The sequence below is a fragment of the Sciurus carolinensis genome, chromosome 18, assembly GCF_902686445.1.
Source record: "Sciurus carolinensis chromosome 18, mSciCar1.2, whole genome shotgun sequence".
NCBI lineage: Eukaryota > Metazoa > Chordata > Mammalia > Rodentia > Sciuridae > Sciurus > Sciurus carolinensis.
The window spans coordinates 7,220,694-7,239,465 of record NC_062230.1 but is presented as its reverse complement, the minus strand read 5'-3'; the positions used below and the strand labels follow the sequence as shown (position 1 = coordinate 7,239,465).

The following is an 18,772-nucleotide window of genomic DNA, read 5'->3' as shown; positions in this document are numbered from 1 at the left end:
GGGGCCTTTGCCAGGGAATCAAGGACGTCCTTAGAGACAGCTGTGACTGGCAGGGGTGCCACCAGCCGTCCCACGTTCGTCCCCAGAGCCTGTTCATTTGGACTCTGGGCCAGATCCGAGGCCAGAGGTGTTCTGCTCAGGGAGGGATTCACCGGGCTGGGGCCACGTGGGGTCCTCCGTCATGGCGGGTGGCGGGTGGGTGTTCAATGCCAAATTCCACAATCGTTCCTTTTCATCGGTCACATTCCTCAGATTCTTATCAGGGTGTTTTTTCTTCTTCTTTCTTTCTTTCTCAAGTGAACACTGGGAACCAGTCTTCCCGCTGACTGCAGGAAGATGGGAGAAAATTAAAAGCAGGAGTCCTGGCTTCCGCCGGACTCTCACCACCTCGCTGTGCCACCGCCCCCGGGGTCCCTTTTCCTCTCTGGGTCTCAGTTTTCTCACCTGTAAGAAGGAGGCTGGGGCAAGAGGAGCTTCCCAAGACCCCGCACGGTGCAAAGCCTTCACAATCCTGCAACGAAGTCCCCCGAGAGATGCTTCCAGGAAACCCCATACCCAGACACAGTCCGGATGTCAGGTCCCAGGGCGGGAGATGCTCTTGACATGGTGGCAGAGGTGGCGGCAGAGCTCAGGCATGGTGGTCTTTCCACGTGTCCCCTCCTTCCTGGGGGTTTGACCCCCACCCCTGAAATGTGGCAGCTGAGTCTGGCATTCTGAGTTCCAAGGGGCCAGGCAGTCGAGGAACATTCTAGTGAGTTTGCAGCTTCGGGCTCTGCAGCCTGCCACACGGGTGCAGCCAGACCAACGTCCCCTAATAACCGATGGTAACTAGCACCCGGTGCCCTCGTTCAGTTTTGTTGATCCGGGTGGTGGGTTCTCAGGCCCAGTTCTTAGACCCTGGCAACCGAGGCGCAGGTGCGGTGAAACCCACCCAGGCAACAGAACTGGGAATGGAGCGGCCACAGCCCCAGCCCAGGTGCAGGAGGCGGCCCGGCGGCCAGGCAGCGAATCTGGGGCCTTGGATGCCGTGGAGGCTCTGTGAACATCTGTGGAAATGGCGAGTGGAGCTACCTTGGCTCCTGCTATTGGAGGGGCGAAAGAAACTTCTTTCTACCCCATGAAGTTTCCATAATCAGTCTCCAACGGGAACTGAAATCGATTACAGAAGAGGCTCAGATATAAGCACCCAGGAGCGTAAACCCCAAAACTCACAGCAGGGCCGGATGGTTGAAGCCGAAACACCCTCTCTACGGCCAGGAGGAAGGTGGGGCTGAAGGCAGTTTGAGAGAGGAAGAGTAATCCCCGCGGCTCGGGAGGCTGAGGCAGGAGGATCGCGAGTTCAAAGTCAGCCTCAGCAACTTAGGGAGGCCCTAAGCAGCTCAGCAAGACCCTGTCTCTAAATCAAATATAAAACATGGCTGGGGATGTGGGTCAGTGGTGAAGCTCCCCTGGGTACCAAAAAAAAAAAATAGTAAGTGATTTTTAGGGGTGACAAATGGACCCAAATAGCAGACGATGGCCAGGGACAGAGTGTGCCTGGGCTCTGGGCCTGATGTCTGACTTTCAGTCTGTCCCTCCGGGAGGTGAGGCTGGTCTTCCTGAGTTAAGGAGGTTTCGGTAAGGAGACTGAAGGCAGCTACACCTCTGTGGCCGATCGGCCTTCAGGCGAGTGAGGGAATTTGAGGGGAGCCCTTCCCTGTATCTGCTGCTCCCCTGGGGTTCTCAGCTTAGAGTCTGAAGCAGAAAATTTGGGGCCTCAGCCTCACCCAGAGCTAGCGTGAGAGTCGGAGGCTAAGCTGCGGGTCATGGAAGCCAGACACTCACGTCCCAAGAACCTAAAACCCTCCACCAAGGGGCTGGCCATGCTGCAGCCACCGGATGCAGGTGGACGGGCTGTCCTGGAAGGTAATCTCATGGGAGAAAAAGCGTACAGACCACCTGGGCAAAGAGCCCAGTCTCCTCTTGTGATAGAAGAGGGGAGACCAGGCAGGGCTGCCTCCAGTCTATTCCCGGGACCCTGTTCCAGCACCGACCAGCTGCCTGGTTGCCATCCGCGAGTCACCTTCGTCCTGATATCCTTGGGGGACTTCAACAGCCTCCTGGTCTCACATTCTCATGCCTTCACGGTACTGTTGGATGGTCGCTTATCGAGTGAGCATGTTTTCAGACACACTTCTGACATGGGCTTAAACAGCAAGGTCATTTAATATTCCACCCGTGAAGAGGCAGGTGCCTCCAGCGTTGGCTGACAGAGCGGCACTACATGCTCAGGTGTTCGGCTGCTGCCCTCCTGACTCTAAGATGGCTGCCACAGCTCCAGGCATCACATCCTCACAATTTTGTCCAGCTTCTCTTCTTGCACAAGATAAAGCCCCTCAGTCAAATTCTTACTTGTCCAGAAGGGAGTGAATAGCTCACACCTCAGCCACGGAGATGATAATCTTGACCACTTTTTTTTTTTTAACTTTCTAAGGTCCAGAGTCTGAAGGAATCTAGGGGTCAGTCAGAAAGGAAAGGGGAAGAAAAGATTTGACTGTTGGGGACTTGAGTGTCACATAGGAGAGATTAGTCATGCACCCGCCTCCCTGTCCCCAGGGTCCCCGTTAAAGGAGTGTCCTAGGTTGCCTGTTCTGGGCAGGCGACCCTCCTCCATGGCTGACTTTAACAGGGGTGAGCATTTGACCCGAAGCAATCCCGCTCTAGGCCTGCTGGGGCCTGGCGTGGATGGGCAGCCGATGCTCTGTCTGTCTCTGGAAAGAGAAAGGAGAGACTCGGTGTTGGTTCTCATCAGAGCTGCGCAGAGTGCAGGCTTGGAGGAACTGGGAGCTTGGGTCCAAAGGCCAACCCACTATGTACGTGGCTTATTTGTTTGTACCTGGGATTGAACCCACAGTTGCTTTGCCACTGAGCCACATCCTCAGTCCTTTTTATTTTTTATTTTGACACAGGGTCTCACTAAGTCCTTAGGGCCTTGCTAAGCTGCTGAGGCTGGCCTCAAACTTGCCATCCTCCTGTCTCAGCCTCCCAAGTTGCTGGGATTACAGGCATGTGCCACTGTGCCTGGCTCTAAGTGTACATTTATTTGGGGGGTAAGTTACTTAACTTACCTGGTTTTTTCTTCTATCAGGAATACAGATCTTTCTTGTGTGGGTTTTCACAGACTACAGGAAGGACACGTAGCAGGGGCTTGGCACAGTGTGGGGTCACAAAGTATTGTATGGTTTGGCATTGAGTGTCCCCCAAAGGTCTGATCCTGGTGGCACTATTGGGAGGTGGTGGAACTTTCAGGAGGTGGGACCCAGTGAAAGAAACTTGGGTCACTGGGGGCATGTTCTCAAAAGGGACTGTGGGGTCCTAGTCTCTCAGTCTGTCTCTGCTTCCTGGCTCCTGATATGAGGGGTTTATCCTACCATGCACTGTCCTCAAGATGGCTGCCTGACCTTGTTGGAGGCCTGAACCATTGAGGAAGCCTGACCTTGCACTTGATTTTCCTAAACTATGAGTTAAACAAACCCTCTCCCTTTATAAAGTTAATTGCCTCAGGCATTTTGTTGCAGTAACATGAAGTTGACCATTACAGTGTTCAATCAACATTAGTTCTCTCATGACTGCTTTATTTTCTGACTCCCACAGTGTGGATCAGGATATTTCTCTTACTTTGAGGGCCATCCGCATCCTCTGGGAAGCCTGTCACAAATACATATTCCTGGGCCAACCCCAGAGAGCTTAAGTGAGTTGGTGGCTTTGAGAGATAAACCTTTTGAGAAAGACCAGGACTGCTGGGTTCTGTCCTGATCCTGAATGCACAGAGAGCTCCAATTCCTGCAGAGATCATTCACAGTCAAATGCATCACGGCCCATGGTGGACACTGAGGACCATTGGTGGGGGACTCTGTACCGTTCGTTTCCAGAACAGTGTCTAGGGTCTTCCTGGTGCACGGTAGACACTCAGTAAAAGCACTGCTTGGTTCCAGTTCTGATGGGGGGTTCTGGGTAGCCACAGTGTGGGCGCATCACTTAGCGTGTGGCTTCTCTAAATATGCAGGGGCTGCCGATCCCCCCGGGGAGCATTTGGTACCATCTTCTCACATCAGGATGCTCAAAACCATGTGGTCTGTTCTGCCCAACCACACTCCCTTCCTGCTCCGTGGACTGGGACAGTCAGCACCCGATGGGGACCAGCCTGCTGGGGATCCTCTCATGGCCCTAGTGGGGCTCCCAGGTGGGGCGGGATCTGGAACCCGTAGACCCGGAAGGTGCAGGTGATAACGGAGCTGGAGGAGCAGATGTGCTCCTGGCGGGGGGTCCTGGGCAGTGGCGGGGGGGGGGGTAGCTCTGTGTCTCCACCTCCCTCGCCCTTCGGGGCCGGAACCCGCTTTGCATTTTACAGAATGATTTGGTCGGTCTCGCTGCAGGGGCTTTGGGGATGGTTCTTTCCCTCTAAAATCCCGCCACTGGACGTTAAGCTGCTCGCTGACTGTGCCTGGAGACGGAAAGTTCCATGACTAAGGATGGAGGGGAAGCGCAGGCAAATCCGCCCGCCTGCCCCAACACTCTTGCTGTTTGGGGGGACCCTAAAAACCAGCCAGGCCTTGGTGAAATGCACACCAAATTACTCCCACGTGGACAAACGCACAACCCTGTACAGTCATTTAGGTGGGTGAGCGATGGAGAGGAAGGTCAGGGGCCCTTGTCCAGACAGACTACAGGGTGGCCCTTGGGGTTCCCCTGATTTGGACCCAACTTGTCCTCTGCCGTGCCTGGCTGTGGGGCTCCCTCTGCGAGCACCTTTGTGGACCACGTCTGCTTCTCCTGACGGGGCTCAGCCTCCATCCAGCCTCTGCCAGCTTCCTTCCACCCCATCCTGACTGGTTCCTCTCCTCTTTGAAGGTTTGTTTTCACCTCTTTTCCAGTAGACAGGGCCTCTGAGCTCCTCCAGGGCGTGCGCACCTTCACCTTCCACCTGGCCTGCCTCTGCGCCCTTCAGGACAGGCATCCCCTACAGCCCTCCCTGCCCCGGGGCGTGACCTGCTTTTCCTAGGGCAAGACCTCCCTAGTGTGCATGGAAGTCTGTCCCAGAAGCCTCCCGCTCTGACCCAACCCTGAGCCCTCAAAGGGCCACCTGAGCAGCTCTGGTCTGGTTTCCCTGTGCAGCATCTTGGGAGAGAAAACTGGGCCTCCCAGGGTCCTTCTCCTGCCACGGCCCTCTGCTTATTTCTACTACATCTGCAGGGCCTATTCTCTGGTGTCCTTACCACGCCCTGCTGGAGAGGCCTATCTGAATCTGAGGGCTGTCTTAGTCCGCTTCCTGTTGCTATAACACAATACCACAGGTCGGGTAATTTATACAGAACAAAGGTCAACTGGCTGTGGTGGCCCAAACCTATAATAGCACCACTCAGGAGGCTCAGGCAGGAGGACTGCAGGTTCAAGGGCAGCCTGGGTGGCTTGTCAAGACCTTTTAGAATACAGAGCCAAACTGGCTCTTGAAGATGTCCTGCTCTGGAGAGAACCCTTTACCCCATGAATGGCTCCACCCTCATGACCCAATCATGAGGTCCCGCCTCAAATGCCATTAACAGACAAACCTAAGGACTAAGTTTCCAAGCCATGAATTTGGAGGATACAGTCATAGGGCAGCAGGGGCCTTGAGCCCGCCCTCCCACACCTGGCCAAATCCTGGGACCACGGAGGTCCCCTGCTGAGACCCGCCTAGACCTGTCATCCCCTGCTCATGGGACCGTGTCTCAGACATCGCATCCAGGGCTCTAGAGGCCAGTCTCCTGCCCGGCTGGAACTCGGGGCGGACCCCTGGTTGAGTCTGTAGAAGCAGAGCCTGAGGTGGCCTCTAACGTGGGGACATTCAGGAGGGATGCCAAGTAGGACTTCCCCATGGAAGGGAGGGGAGGAAATGGGAATGAGCAAAGGGAACCAGGCTGAGACTCTGGCTCCCCCCAGAGCCCTGTGACTGGAGTGGCCCCAAGTTGTCCTGCATCAGGCTTAGGTGGCCTCCTCAACCACATACTGACCTGTCATCAGGTGGGGCTGCCTGGGGAGGAGCAGGCATTGGGGCGGCCGAGGCAGGACCTGGAGGCGCTGACTGCTGACCCAGGGCTTCTGTTGCAGGGGACATGGGAGGCCTGCAGGAGGCACGCTGAGCGCATGTTCTGGTAGGGGCTGGAAGCTGACTCCCCTGGCCCGGGTCTCCCTGGGACTGGCCTGGGCCCTTGGGGGTACATTCATGGCCTGACAGCTGTCCAGGTTCCTCATCTGTTGGACTGCTGCCTTTGTTTAGACTCGAAAACTGGCTTCTCCAGCCGAGCTGGTGGGCAAATCTGGCCTTTCCGCGAATCCAGCGAGGGTTGGCCTGGTAATTAGAACAAGAGGTGGGTGGGGGAGGGGCCTGGGCCCGAAACTGGACGCCCGAAGCCTGGAGGTGACTGTGCCGGGTGGGCAGAGCCGGGAGCGCAGCACAACCTTGATCTGCAGCTTTGGCTGAGGGAGGGACTGCAGGGGACAAGGCCCTTCTAGAATGCACTCGGGGTCCCAGCAATACACCTCTACAGTGGGGCCTGCTCTTCCTGAGGAGCCCGAGGTCCTCCCAAGTGACGTGGGCGACGACGGAGGCATGCACGGGGTTCCACGCAACACGAGGTGGGAGCCCTTTCCTGGCTAAGCAGGAGCCCAGGAGGGGAAGAGCCCGGATGGAGACCTGTAGAATGAATGGTTGACCAAACAGAAGGACCGGGCACAAGGCGACAATGTAAATGGCGAGACAGAGCCGGCTGGCAGTGGGCAGGAGCGGGCAGAGAGCAGAGGCCAGGGAGCCGGGGGGCGGGGCGGGTTTGCGTTCCCGGGGGCGCCCCCTGGTGGCAGGCAGCGGAGCTTGCAGGGAGACACCCCAAGAGGCGGGAGACCAGGAGGGTGAGGCTGGTGGTCCAGGAACAGCCGGGAGTCAGGTGGTCAGGAGCAGATTTGCCCCGCCTGCTGGCATGGCCGGGAGACAGAAGGTGCGTGTGCTGGAGGAGCGGGCGGGGGCTGGATAGTGATGCTCTCAGTGCAGCACCTGCGGCAAATGTGTGTCCATCCTGTGGGCTCTGGTGACATGACCACTCTCCAGGCAAGTGGGTGCACGCAGTGGGGCTCCAGGGAAACACTGAGGTGACTCACCGTGGGGGCAGAGCTTGGAATGAGGAAATGGGGCTGGCTCAGACTCGGTTCAGGGTCCCGGGGAGGTAGGGGACACATGAGATCAGAGGGAAGCGCTGACTTGGGGAGGCCTTAGCCCGAGCCCCAGGGTGGGGGTTCCCGCCCCCTGGGAGGTGGGGCCACCTCTGCAATGGCACCTCGCTGGGTGGCAGGCAGCACCACAGATGGGGCCCTTGGTCGTGTTCAGAGGTGGGCATGGACCCTGGGGTGTCCTGAAGGTCCCTCCCTTCCATCGTGACACGATTTCCTGAAACCACTTAGCACTTGTTTTCCCTACGGACCTCAGTTAAGGACTTCAGTGCTCCGCCAAGTGACCGAGTCCAATGCTTAGGGAGGTGAAGACCCCTGTGGGAGCAGCTCCCGCCCTGCCCGTGGTGGCGTGGGTCTCTTCTCACAAGGAAGAGGGTCTGGGTGGAAGCAGATCAGCCTTTGCCGGGGGTGGGTTGACTGTGTTGGACCCTCCATGAGAGCGTGGCTGTGGAATCGGGGACATGACAGAGAACCCCTGCTCAGACGATGCCCAAGAAATGCCAGTCCCTTCCCATCCTGATGAGCCTGCCAAGAATTTGCCCATGTGTGGGGACCATGCCTGCCACCCCAGATTCTGTGTGCCTGGGCTGGGAGAGTGTGCCAGACCCCTTTCCACCGGCAGGCATTCTGTAATCAGTGAGTCCAAGGTCAGGGGCCAGGGCGGGGTGGGCGGCGGCATGATACCACCCAACAAACAGAAGACACCGGACATGGGGACCCTGGGAAGGAGGACATGCAGGTCCCGTGACCGCTGCCAGAGACGAAGGGGGTTTCGAGTTCCACCTGGACGGGCCCAGAGCCCTTTCTCCACGCCTCTGCCCACCGTCTCCTTTGGTTTGGGCCAGGTTTGGATCATCGGAAGCCATTTGCAGTCTGTTAAGAGCTCGGATGTCTAGAGATGGGGATTCGAGGCTTCGGAGAATGTTTTCCGATCCATGGCTCATCTCACCTTGCCATTGCTGAGGCTGGATTTGAACTTGAGATCCTCCTGACTCAGCCTCCCGAGCTGTTGGGATTATAGGCATGCGCCACCACGCCTGGCAAGATTTTGAAAATTTTTGATGAAAGAGCATACATAATATTTACTTACGAATTTTAATGTCTAGAATTTTGTTCTTTATATCTATGTCTTTTTTTTTTTCTCATTAGGAATTGTCTAAGCTTTGTCGATAAGATTTTTTTTTTGCAAAATGCCTGTGTTTGGGTTCTGTTGATTTCTTTTTAATATGATCTATTTAATAAATTTTTGTTTCCATTTTATTAATTCATTTCTTCTCCTATTTTCCCATCTTCTAATTAATATTTCTTGCTACTTTCTTTTTATTTCCTAGCATTTTATTGGATTGATCAACTTCATTTTACTCTTTCCTTTATTTTCTTGTTTCTACTGGATGGCTTGTCATTTTTACATTTTCATTCCTTGCTTTCTAGTATTTATCTTTAAATTCAAAGCAAATTTAATCGTATATTTTTCTATTACACTTAAAGTGGCACAACTTCTATATTCTTTCTTTCAATATGAAAGAATTACTTGCAATTTTAGTTCCCTTATAACTTCCTCTCTTTGCCATCTTCCATGTTGAAATCACTTTTATTTTAGAGCTAGGCTATTACTAAATCTTACTATTGTTTCTTTGTCCATAACTGCTCTTTGTATTGAATATGTTTTTTCTATGTCCTTTATTTTGTTTTGTTGGGATACATCCTTCAGTGGAGCTTTCATAACTGGTAACTAGGAAACTTTTTAAGCCCTCGAGCATCTGAAATCTTTATTTGGTCTTTGGCCCTTATGGGTAGTTTGGTTGGGTATAGAATTATGGGTTCTAAATATTTCTCCTTAGCCATTTGAGACAATTTTATCATGATATTCTTGAATCTGATGTTGCTGATTTAAAAATCTTATTTAAATTTACTGTAGATGGTTTGGTTTTTCTTTTCTTTCTATGGCATTTAACATTTTCTCATCAACCTGATTGCTCTGAAATTCCACCACGATGGCACTCAGTGGCCCTTTCGACTGAGGAACTGGTGTCTTTCTTCAGCTCTGGGAAGTTTCCTTTGTTATTTCTTCGTGTGTCTGCCTCTCTTTGACTCTGGTCTGCCCTTGTAGGGTTACTCCTCAGTAGGTGCTGGCACGTGCCTAACTTAGATCCCTCGGCTCACCCCCCTCCCCAACATTTCCTGTCTCTTTGTGCCTTGGCAGGGCCTGCTGGGACAATTCGAAGCTCAGACTTAAAGCTCGTCAGGACATCTTTACCTGTTTACCTATTTGCATTCTGTTCTTCAATTATTCTTATTTTCATAGTCATACATTTGATTTCTAAGAGATCAAAATTTTTTATTTCATAATTTTTATGAGTGATACACTTCTCTCTTAGAGGACGTTAATTATGCTTGCAGAAGTTGTCTCCATATTTTTTTTTTTTCTTTTCTCTAGAGGCATGATTTTATTGCCTGTGGAGTTGGTACCTTTCTTTCATGGGTTAGATTTTTTCTTTTAATCAAATAATTTCCATGAGTTTGTCTCTGTTTACTGAGACTTTGGTTTTTGCCAAAGATGAATGGGGAAAGAGAATTCAGTGGTCTGAACTTAAAAGTGTCCCTGGAGGTCACCAGCTTGTGAGGCACCCACTCTGACCACACCTGCCAGTGGGCAGGTGAATCCAAGGCCTAAATCCTGGTACCAGCAGGGACAGGGACGCAAGTTCTCCCTGTCTGGCTCTTTCCCCTAACCAGTCCATCCTGCCATCACCTGGGGTATCTCCCTTACCCCGTATCTGCTGCTCCTAAGTTGCTCCCACCTTCAGCCCCTGGTCTCTCCCTGAGTGCTCCTGGCTGTGCTTCAGATTAGTCCCTTTGCTTTCTATCTCTTAGGTACTCCTCAAATATTCTGGTCCAGGGTTTCTTGTTTTCCAGGATTTTTTTTTTTTTTTTAGCTGTTAGGTTTCCAGGATCTGGTGATGGTGGAGGGGTGGGCCTGCTGGCCATCTTGATCCAGTCCCTCTCCCTCTCCCCTCCACTGCCTGGAGCCTTTTCCTTCCCTGACTCCATCCTGTCCTTCACTCTTCTGCCCACTTCTGATTGCACACCGGTCCCTGGACATGCCTTGGTGTCTCACCTTGGTGCCCTCACCCGTGCCCCTCCCTTCTCTGCCAGTGTCACCCCTCTCATGGCCCCCACGGCGGCTAACCCATCTTCAGTGCTCGCCTGGTGGCCTTTCCTGGGACCAGGCCTGTTGCGCTCCCTGGTTGCACCAGTACCCCATGTTCTGGTAGCTCCGTTCCCCTCCTTGCCTGACCTCCCCGGGCCCCAGGGAGGGCCGTCAGGGCAGCGGCTTCAGGGCTAAGTTGATGCCAGTGCTCGGAGGCCAGCTGGTGTGGGTGCGCTCCCTTTCCCGCGGACTTGGGCAGAGCGTCGTGGTGGGCCCCCAACCCAAGAAAATGAGCGCTCCTGGTTTGTGAGGGGTCCCCCTCCTCCAGCACAGCAGGGCTGATGGGACTTTCGCTCTCCCCACAGGCACTGGTGCCATCACACGGTGACCCGGACGGTGTCCTGCCAGGTGCAGAATGGCTCGGAGACAGTGGTCCAGCGTGTGTACCAGAGCTGCCGGTGGCCTGGGCCCTGTGCCAACCTCGTGAGGTAAAGGCCCCTGGACTGGCCCGCTCTGCCCTTTCTGTTCTTATGAATGAATCTGACTCAGCACGGCTCTAGGGGAGGCTGGGTTGATACAGAGAAGAGAGTCGAACCCACATGTATGGCGAACCTTCTGTGTGCAGGATGCGGGGTGGGTGTGTGCGTGTGTCTGCACGTGCACAACAGGTGAGAGGAACACCGAGATAGAACCTCAGGACTCAGTGGGTGGCGGACTGGCAGAAGACCTCCACAGTGAATGCAGACTGGGGACCAAGGGAGCGGGGAGGAGACAGGTGTGGCTGCAGACCCCACCAGTTAGCTTTGGCGCTCCCAACTAGCGCGTATGGGGTAGACTGGACTCTTAGCCAGGCTCACTAGCCACGCCCTCTCAGAGCCCCGCCCCTCAAACCACATCCTCACAGCCCACCCTCTGGGAGTCCCACCCCTCACAGCCACACTCTCATAGCCCCTCCCTCACAGCCCCACCCTCACAGCCCCACCCTCACAGCCCCACCCCCACAGCCCCGCCCTCAGAGCCTCACCCTCCCAGCCCCACCCCCACAGCCCCGCCCTCACAGCCTCACTCTCACAGTCCCACTCCTCACAGCCACACTCATAGCCCCTCCCTCACAGCCCCATCCTCACAGCCCCACCCTCACAGCCCCACCCTCAGAGCCTCACCCTCACAGCCCCACCCTCACAGCCCCACCCTCAGAGCCTCACCTTCACAGCCCCGCCCCCACAACCCCACCCTCCCAGCCCCGCCCTCCCAGCCTCACCCTCACAGCCCCGCCCTCACAGCCCCACCCTCACAGCCCCACCCTCCCAGCCCCACCCTCACAGCCTCACCCTCACAGTCCCGCCCCCACAGCCACACCCTCACAGCCACACCCTCCACACTCTCACAGCCCCTCCCTCACAGCCACACCCTCCACACTCTCACAGCCCCTCCCTCACAGCCACACCCTCCACACTCTCACAGCCCCGCCCTCACAGCCCCTCCCTCACAACCCTGTCCTCACAGCCTCACCCTCACAGCCCCGCCCTCACAGCGCCACCCTCAGAGCCCCTGTCCTGGCTAATAGCAGGTTTGTTGTTTGCTTTGTTTTTAGAAACCAGAGGTTGAATCCAGGGGTACTTAGCCCCTGTGTCACATCCCCAGTCCTTTTTATATTTTAAGACAGAGTCTCAATAAACTGCTTCAGACCTTGAAATATTGCTGAGGCTGACCTGGAACCTGCGATCCTCCTGCCTCAGCCTCCCAAGTTGTTGGGAGTACAGGCAGGCACCATCACACCCAGCTGCAATAGTAGTGTCCTTAACTTGGGGTTCTTATATACAAGTGTTTTCCTGCAGCCCTTTCTGCCAGGGGAAATGGCTAGAAAAGTGGAGATGGAGATGTCCAGTTTAAATTTTAAGCAAGAGAGCTGCTTGCCAGAATGAAGAGAAAGATGTGGACCCCCACCTCTTTGACCGGGACACCCCCATGGTCCCCAGGAGCTCCAGTCCCAGCCCCTCCTGCCTTTCTTTTGATCAGGGCCTCTCGATCTTGCGAGCAGCCTCTGAGGGCAGAGGTCTTCGTCTGACCCTGACAGGGAAGCCTCTGGTCCTGCTCTCCCAGGGAAAGCCAGCTGCTGGCCCTGGAGGACAGACACTGGGAAGGGAGGCCACATGTCCCTCACGCAGTTCTGACCCCCCCAGTCCTGCCGTGGGCACAGTGGAGTCCAGTTCAGCACTGGCTCTTTTCTAGATCTAGAATATAATTTAACAAGCCAATACTGTCTCCAGAGCTGCGAATGGACAGAGGTAGGTAGCCTGTGCTCCCAGCCATTCGGTGGGGCTGAGGCAGGAGGATCCCAAGGGGATCCCAAGTTCAATGCCGGCCTGCACGTTTTGGAAAGCCTCTGAAGGGCGGGGGCTGTGGCTTGGGGGCAGAGCGCCTCCTGCCCTGAGTGAGCGAGGACCTGAGTTCCCTCCCCACACAGCCGGAGAGCTGGCGTCTCTAGGTTTTCCTAAGAACACGCGTGTAGTGTGCACACGCCTCCACGCCTGCCCTGGTGTGGCATTTGGCTTGGAAGAGGCACAGGCAGGCTTCCCTTCCCTGAAAGTCCTCAGAATAAAGGGGCTGGTGGCCTGGCTCTCTTAATGCCTCAGGACGTGACGAGGTGTCTATGCTTTTGAAATACAGTAATGCCCGGCGTAGAGAGGGTCCAGCTCACTCCCAAGCTGCCGGCCTGGACGGAAACGTTTTCAAAGCATCAGGAACATTCACAATGGCCCTCTTAGGACTTAGCAGTGCTCTGAGTGATGTCTCCGGGCACGGAGGTCCTCTGTGTGGGTGTCTGCTGGCCTTTCAGGAGCTTCTGTCCGTAGGGTAAGGACAGAGGTCAGAACGTCCAGTGAGAGCAGACATGCATTTATGATGGGCTTCCCCTCCCCCTGCAAGCTAGCAGGAACCTTGTTAATTACAGTTCCTTGCAACTTTTCATTTCCAGTCTTTTAGAGAAATTTCCTTTTCTTTTGGTACTGGGAATTGAACCCCGGGGAGCTAACCACCGAGCAACATCCCTGTCCTTTTTATTTTTTCCTTTGAGATAGGGTCTGGCTGAGTTGCTTAGGGCCTCACTGAGTTGCTGAGGCTGGCCTTGAACTTGTGATCCTCCTGCCTCCGCCTCCTGAGCTGCTGGGATTACAGTTGGGTGCCACTGGGCCCAGAGAAATTCCCGATTTCTGATCTCAATTGCTAAGCAATTATTACTTGTTCAAGGGGGAGGGGCTCATACACTTTTCTTTCTCACCAGTGACTCATAGCTGAGCTAGAACCGGGGTGCACCCTCTGTCTGCAGTCTCAGGGCTGCGCTGGGCACAAGTAGAGAAGGGTGAGATAGGTCACAGCATTGCCACCAGCTCCCAGGGTCACCTGGAGTTACAGTCTTATCACAGGCCCTCTTTTTACTGGTTTCTCCTACTTGGGGCATTGTATTGCAGCAGCCACCTCATTGATCTCCCCTGGGACTTTGGGCTCTATGATGTCACTCTCCACCATCCCTTGTGAATCCTCCATGACGTTCCTCCAAGTCACAGAAGGGCGGCAAAGGCTCCAGCCATCACATCTCATGCCAAAGTATTCCAAAAAAGGAAGAAAAAAAGAAAAGAAAAAACAATGGGGACACAATTTTTCCCTATTATAGAGGACAGTCTTTTCTAGAACCTACAACAGACTTCCCCTGACATCTCAGTGGCCAGGATTTGTCCTCTGAACCTCAGTTTCCCCAACTCTAAAATGGAGGTGATAGAATGCTGCTCCCGAGGTGGCTGGAGGAGGGGGTGAGGTTTGGGGCAGAGGCAGCGTCCTGCTGCAACCTGGCTTGTCATCAGCACTGTGGCCGCACGGAAGCAGACGCAGATTCCAGCCAGGCCCGCGCCCCCAGGCAGCTGCGGCATGAGTGGCAGGCGTGAGTGCTGGGCCGCCGCCGGGCTTGCCTTCCCGCCGAGGTTGGTGGAAGCCCCAGCCGGCCCGGACCTGCGCATGCTCTCTGGTGCTTATAATCCCCGTGCTCCGCGTGTCTGGCCACATCTCCGCCGCAGCTTAGAGAAATGCCCAGGTTTTTTCTATTTCTTCTCTGTTTCTCCTCTCCATTTTCCGAAGCTGTGTGGGGTCTAATGTTGGCTCGCACCATCCTCTGAAGCACGTTGGGTGCTTTGATTTGTGTTTGCACAGAACTTTTGTGGGGGAAAGAAACAGGAAGGAGTACGAGTCTCAAGGGAGGATCAATTATGAATCGCCTCCCCAGGCCCCTCTTCTTTCTCCATGGTACCATTGCTGTGATCTCTAGGGCATGGGTCTATCCCACATTTCTTGTGACAACATAAGAGATCATCATTTTCCAGGTGACTTTCCAGCCTGTGATGGCAGATACAGGTAGCTTAGTAAGGGGAGCTCAGCACCCAAAAGACTGAAGGCTCAGTTGAGCTGTGTGGCTTTAAGAAAGTTACTTAGCCTCTCTGAGCCTCATCTCTAAAATAGATGACACTTTTCTTATAGCATGTGTGTTAGGATTCCATGAGAAAAAAAATGTGCCACTTTAGTGCGTCAGGACGTGGTAAGGACTTTTTAACTATTGCTTCCTCTTTGCCTGGTGACTTCTGCCTTGGCCTTTGCCTCTACCCTGCCAGGGAGATTGATAGGTCCTGCAGTTATAGTCCTGTGAATCCCATTTGCCCTCTCGAGGAACACAATGAGGCTTATCTTACTCGATGGCCCGCCTGCCCATCTCTCCTGCCAGTTCAGTGCCCCAAGGGCACTTGGGGAAGGTTCCGGGAGGAGGTGACAGCTGAGTTGAGGCTGGACCTTGCAGGGCACTGGAGGGAATCCCAAGCCCAGGTGCTGAGGTGGCCCTCAGAGGGAGCTTCTGGGCGCGTAGGCCCTGGGTGGGCGACGAGGGGTGGCAGACACTCGCAGTGGGAGGGTCCCTGGGCCTGTCATGCAGGCCCTGCACTCAAGTAATTGTCAGGCTCTGATGGTCATTCCTCGGATTATGCCCGTCAGGATGAGGCAGCCTCCGCAGCAGCCTGGCTCACTGGGTCTCTGACACCATCGGGCAACACCCTCAACACGCCCTCTCCCAGGACGGCAGATGGCCAGCGCCTTCTCTCAGCCAGGAGGTGGACGAATGGACGCTCAACCACCGAGCCACATCCCCAGTCCTTTTTAAAAATATTTTTATTAGAGAAAAGTTCTCGCTGAGTTGCTGAGGCTGGCCTTGAACTCATGATCCTCCTACTTCAGCCTCCCGAGCCGCTGGGCTATCGTTCTTTTTTATTTAGCTGTTTTGTAGCATTTACCCTCATGATTCAATTGCTTTTCCCTAACGACTGATAATGTTGAACATTTTTTCAAGGGCTTGATGCTCTGCTGTATATCCTGTGGGTGAAATGTCTTTTCATGTCTTCTGTTCATTTTCTGGTTGGGTTGTTTGTTGTTTCACTGTTGAGTTGTAGGACTTCTTTATATATTCTAGATACTAGTCCATCATCAGCCATGTAACTTGCAAATATTTTATCCCACTACTTGTTCTTTCGTACCCGCAACCGTCTTGGAGAGCAAAAGTTTTAAGTTTGATGAAATTCAGTTTGTCAGATTTTTTTTCTTTTGTGGATTATGCTTTCAGTATCAAATCTAAGATCTCTTTGCCTTGCCTTAGATCCTGGAGATTTTCTCTTATTTTTTCAAAATAATTTTATAGTCTTATACTTTACATATATAGGTCTGTGATACATTTTGAGTTAATTTTTTTGCACCAGGTGTGAGGTTTAGGTTGAGATTCACTTCTTTGCCTCTAGATATCTAATTGCGCTAGTAATTATTTATTGGAAAGGTTGCCGGATGTGATGGTACTCGCCTGTAATCCCAGCAACTCAGGAGGCTGAGGCAGGAGGATTGCAAGTTTGAGGCCAGCCTCAGCAACTTAGCAAGGCCCTAAGCAATTCAGTGAGACCCTGTCTCAAAACGAAAAATAAAAAAGAGTTGGGGGTGTGGCTCAGTGGCTAAGCACCCTTGGGTTCAATCCCCGGTACAAAAAGAGAAAAAGAAAAAAAAAATCCTTGAGATATTTTAATAGGAATTGCCTCAAGCTTGCATATATATTTGGGAAAAACTGATATGTTCAATACGTTGCATCTTGCAGCCAAGGAACATGGCTTCTCTTTAATTTATTTAGATCTATTTTTATTTCTTTGATCTTGTTTTTCACTGATGTCGTCTGGGAAGGTCATCTTATTTCTTCCTCCTGACCCGTCTGCCTCTGATTTCCTTTTCTTGCCTTGGCACGACATCAACTCCCAGCGGCACTTGGTGAGAGTGGACCGAAGGCTTTGTCCTCGGTCTCAGCTGAAGTCTGAGTCTCTTGTAGGCTCTCCTTACCAAGCCGAGAAAGTTCCCCTCGTAGATTTTCCTGAGAGTCTTTATCACAGGTGTTGACGTTTCTCATGCATTTTGGCATTGATGGATCCTATCGTGTGGTCCCTCCTGCTTAGCCTGTTAAACTGGTAATTATACGGAGTGATTTTCAAATATCGACCAGTGTCCCATCCTGGAATAAACTCCACTTGGTAACAATGTATTATTTTTTTTTTACATTGTGCTGATTCTATTTGCTAATATTTTGTTAGGTGTTTTTGGTCTATATTCATGATTGATATTGGTCTGTAGTTTTCTTGTTCAGTATTGCCTTTGGCTTTCCTATCAGTGGAATATTGGCTTTGGAAAAAGAGTAAGGAGCCGGACACGGGTAACCTCAGTGACTTGGGAGGCTGAGGCAGGAGTTTCTCAAGTTCGAGCCCAACCTCAGTCATTTAGTGAGACCATGGCTCAAAATTAAAAAATAAAAAGATATTTTGCATAATTGGTGTCCATTTATTAATTTTTGGTAGACCCCTTCAGTGCCACTATGAGTCTGGATATTACTTTTCTGTTTTATCTTTTAAACTATAAATTCAATTTACTTTTTAGTTATAGGGCTAGTCGAAGGATCTATTTTCTCATACTGAGTCATGATGATACCCTGCGTCAGGGTCAAGGGTTAGGGTTAGGGTCAGGGTTGGGGTTTGGGGAAGAGCTGGTCCCTCTCACGTGAGCTGGCAAACTCTTGCATGGAGTGATGTCCGTTCTTCGCTCCTGACATTGCCGATCCTTTTTCTCCCTGCCAGTCTTGCTGGAGGCCGTTTCCTTTCATCCATCTTTGCAGAGAATCAGCTTCTGGTCTCACCAGATTTTTGCCACCTCGGTCGTTGCTGTTTCTCCCACCTTTCTCTGATCTTCACTGTGTCCCCCCTTCTTCTGGCTTTATGCTGCTTTTCTCTTCTCTTGAGGTTCCTAAGATAAGCGGGGTTTGGAAAGTTGGCCGCTGTTGGGAGACAGGAGGCGGATGCAGGGCCAGAGGACGGGCATCACCTGGAGGCAGGAGGCAGAAGGCGTCCTGAAAGCCGAGGGCCAGGATAGCCGATCCCTGAGTGGCAGGCGCGACCAGGGCTGCCCCTGATTTTCACTCCCTCTTGCTGCTCGCGGGTCGGGCGGGCAGTTCACTGAGCTGGAGGCCCTGGCAGGAGGTCAGGCCCCAGAGGGAGAAGCCAGCCACTCTGCTGTGGCCAGGTTAAGTGTGAGATGCCGGCAGGGCATCCGTGGCAGATGGGGGTGAAGTAGGAGCTGGGTAGAAAGGGCTGCAGTTCAGGAAGCTGCCCAGGCCGGGCCGCCCTGTGCTTCACGGACCCTAAGAAGCCGTCGGTAACGAGGCGAGTGACCTGGTGACCAGGAACGCGGCTCACCAGCCACCACATGCCGTCCACGGCGCACATGTGGGCACGCATGTGGGCACGCGATCCATGCACGTCAGGCTCTAGGACGCACAGAATGATCCAGACTCACCAGCCGGCAGACAGCATCTCCAGTCCAGGGACTGCGCTTGACGGTGTGCTGAGTGACGGACAGGAGGTGCTGGTCCCGGGTTGGACCAGGGCACCTCAGCCTTGCAGACGGGGCCAAGGGCCCTGCAGGGTGAGGACCGACCCTCACATTTGGCAACGCGGGTTTCCAGGGACCCTGGCAAGTGGCGTTTTGGGGAGTGGTAGCCGTGGAGACCGAGATGGCAGGAGGGGGCAGGGAATCTGGGAGGTAAGAAGGTAGAGAGCAGGAGACTACACAGCTCTTTCGAGAGGTTTTGCCATGAGGGGAGCCAGCAGTGAGCGGAAGCTGGCGTGCAGCGCGGGGTCAGGGAGGCCTCCCCTGGGTTTTGAAGGAGATAGGAGAACATGTGTATAAGCTGCTGGGAACCAGCCAGGAGAGAGGCGTGATGGCTGGAGTCGGTCAGCCACGGTAGCTGCAGGAGGCAGAGGGTATGGCTGA

General features: G+C 53.6%; 1 protein-coding gene across 2 annotated transcripts in view; it reads left to right on the top strand.

The window, feature by feature from the left end:
- Col26a1 (collagen type XXVI alpha 1 chain) overlaps positions 1 to 18,772 on the top strand; it is a 142,628-nt gene that overhangs the window by 33,764 nt on the left and 90,092 nt on the right. For both annotated transcript variants that reach the window (XM_047533810.1, XM_047533808.1), the window contains exon 2: positions 10,756 to 10,878. In XM_047533810.1, the coding sequence (XP_047389766.1) occupies positions 10,756 to 10,878 (123 nt within the window). The remainder of the gene's footprint in view (positions 1 to 10,755; positions 10,879 to 18,772) is intronic.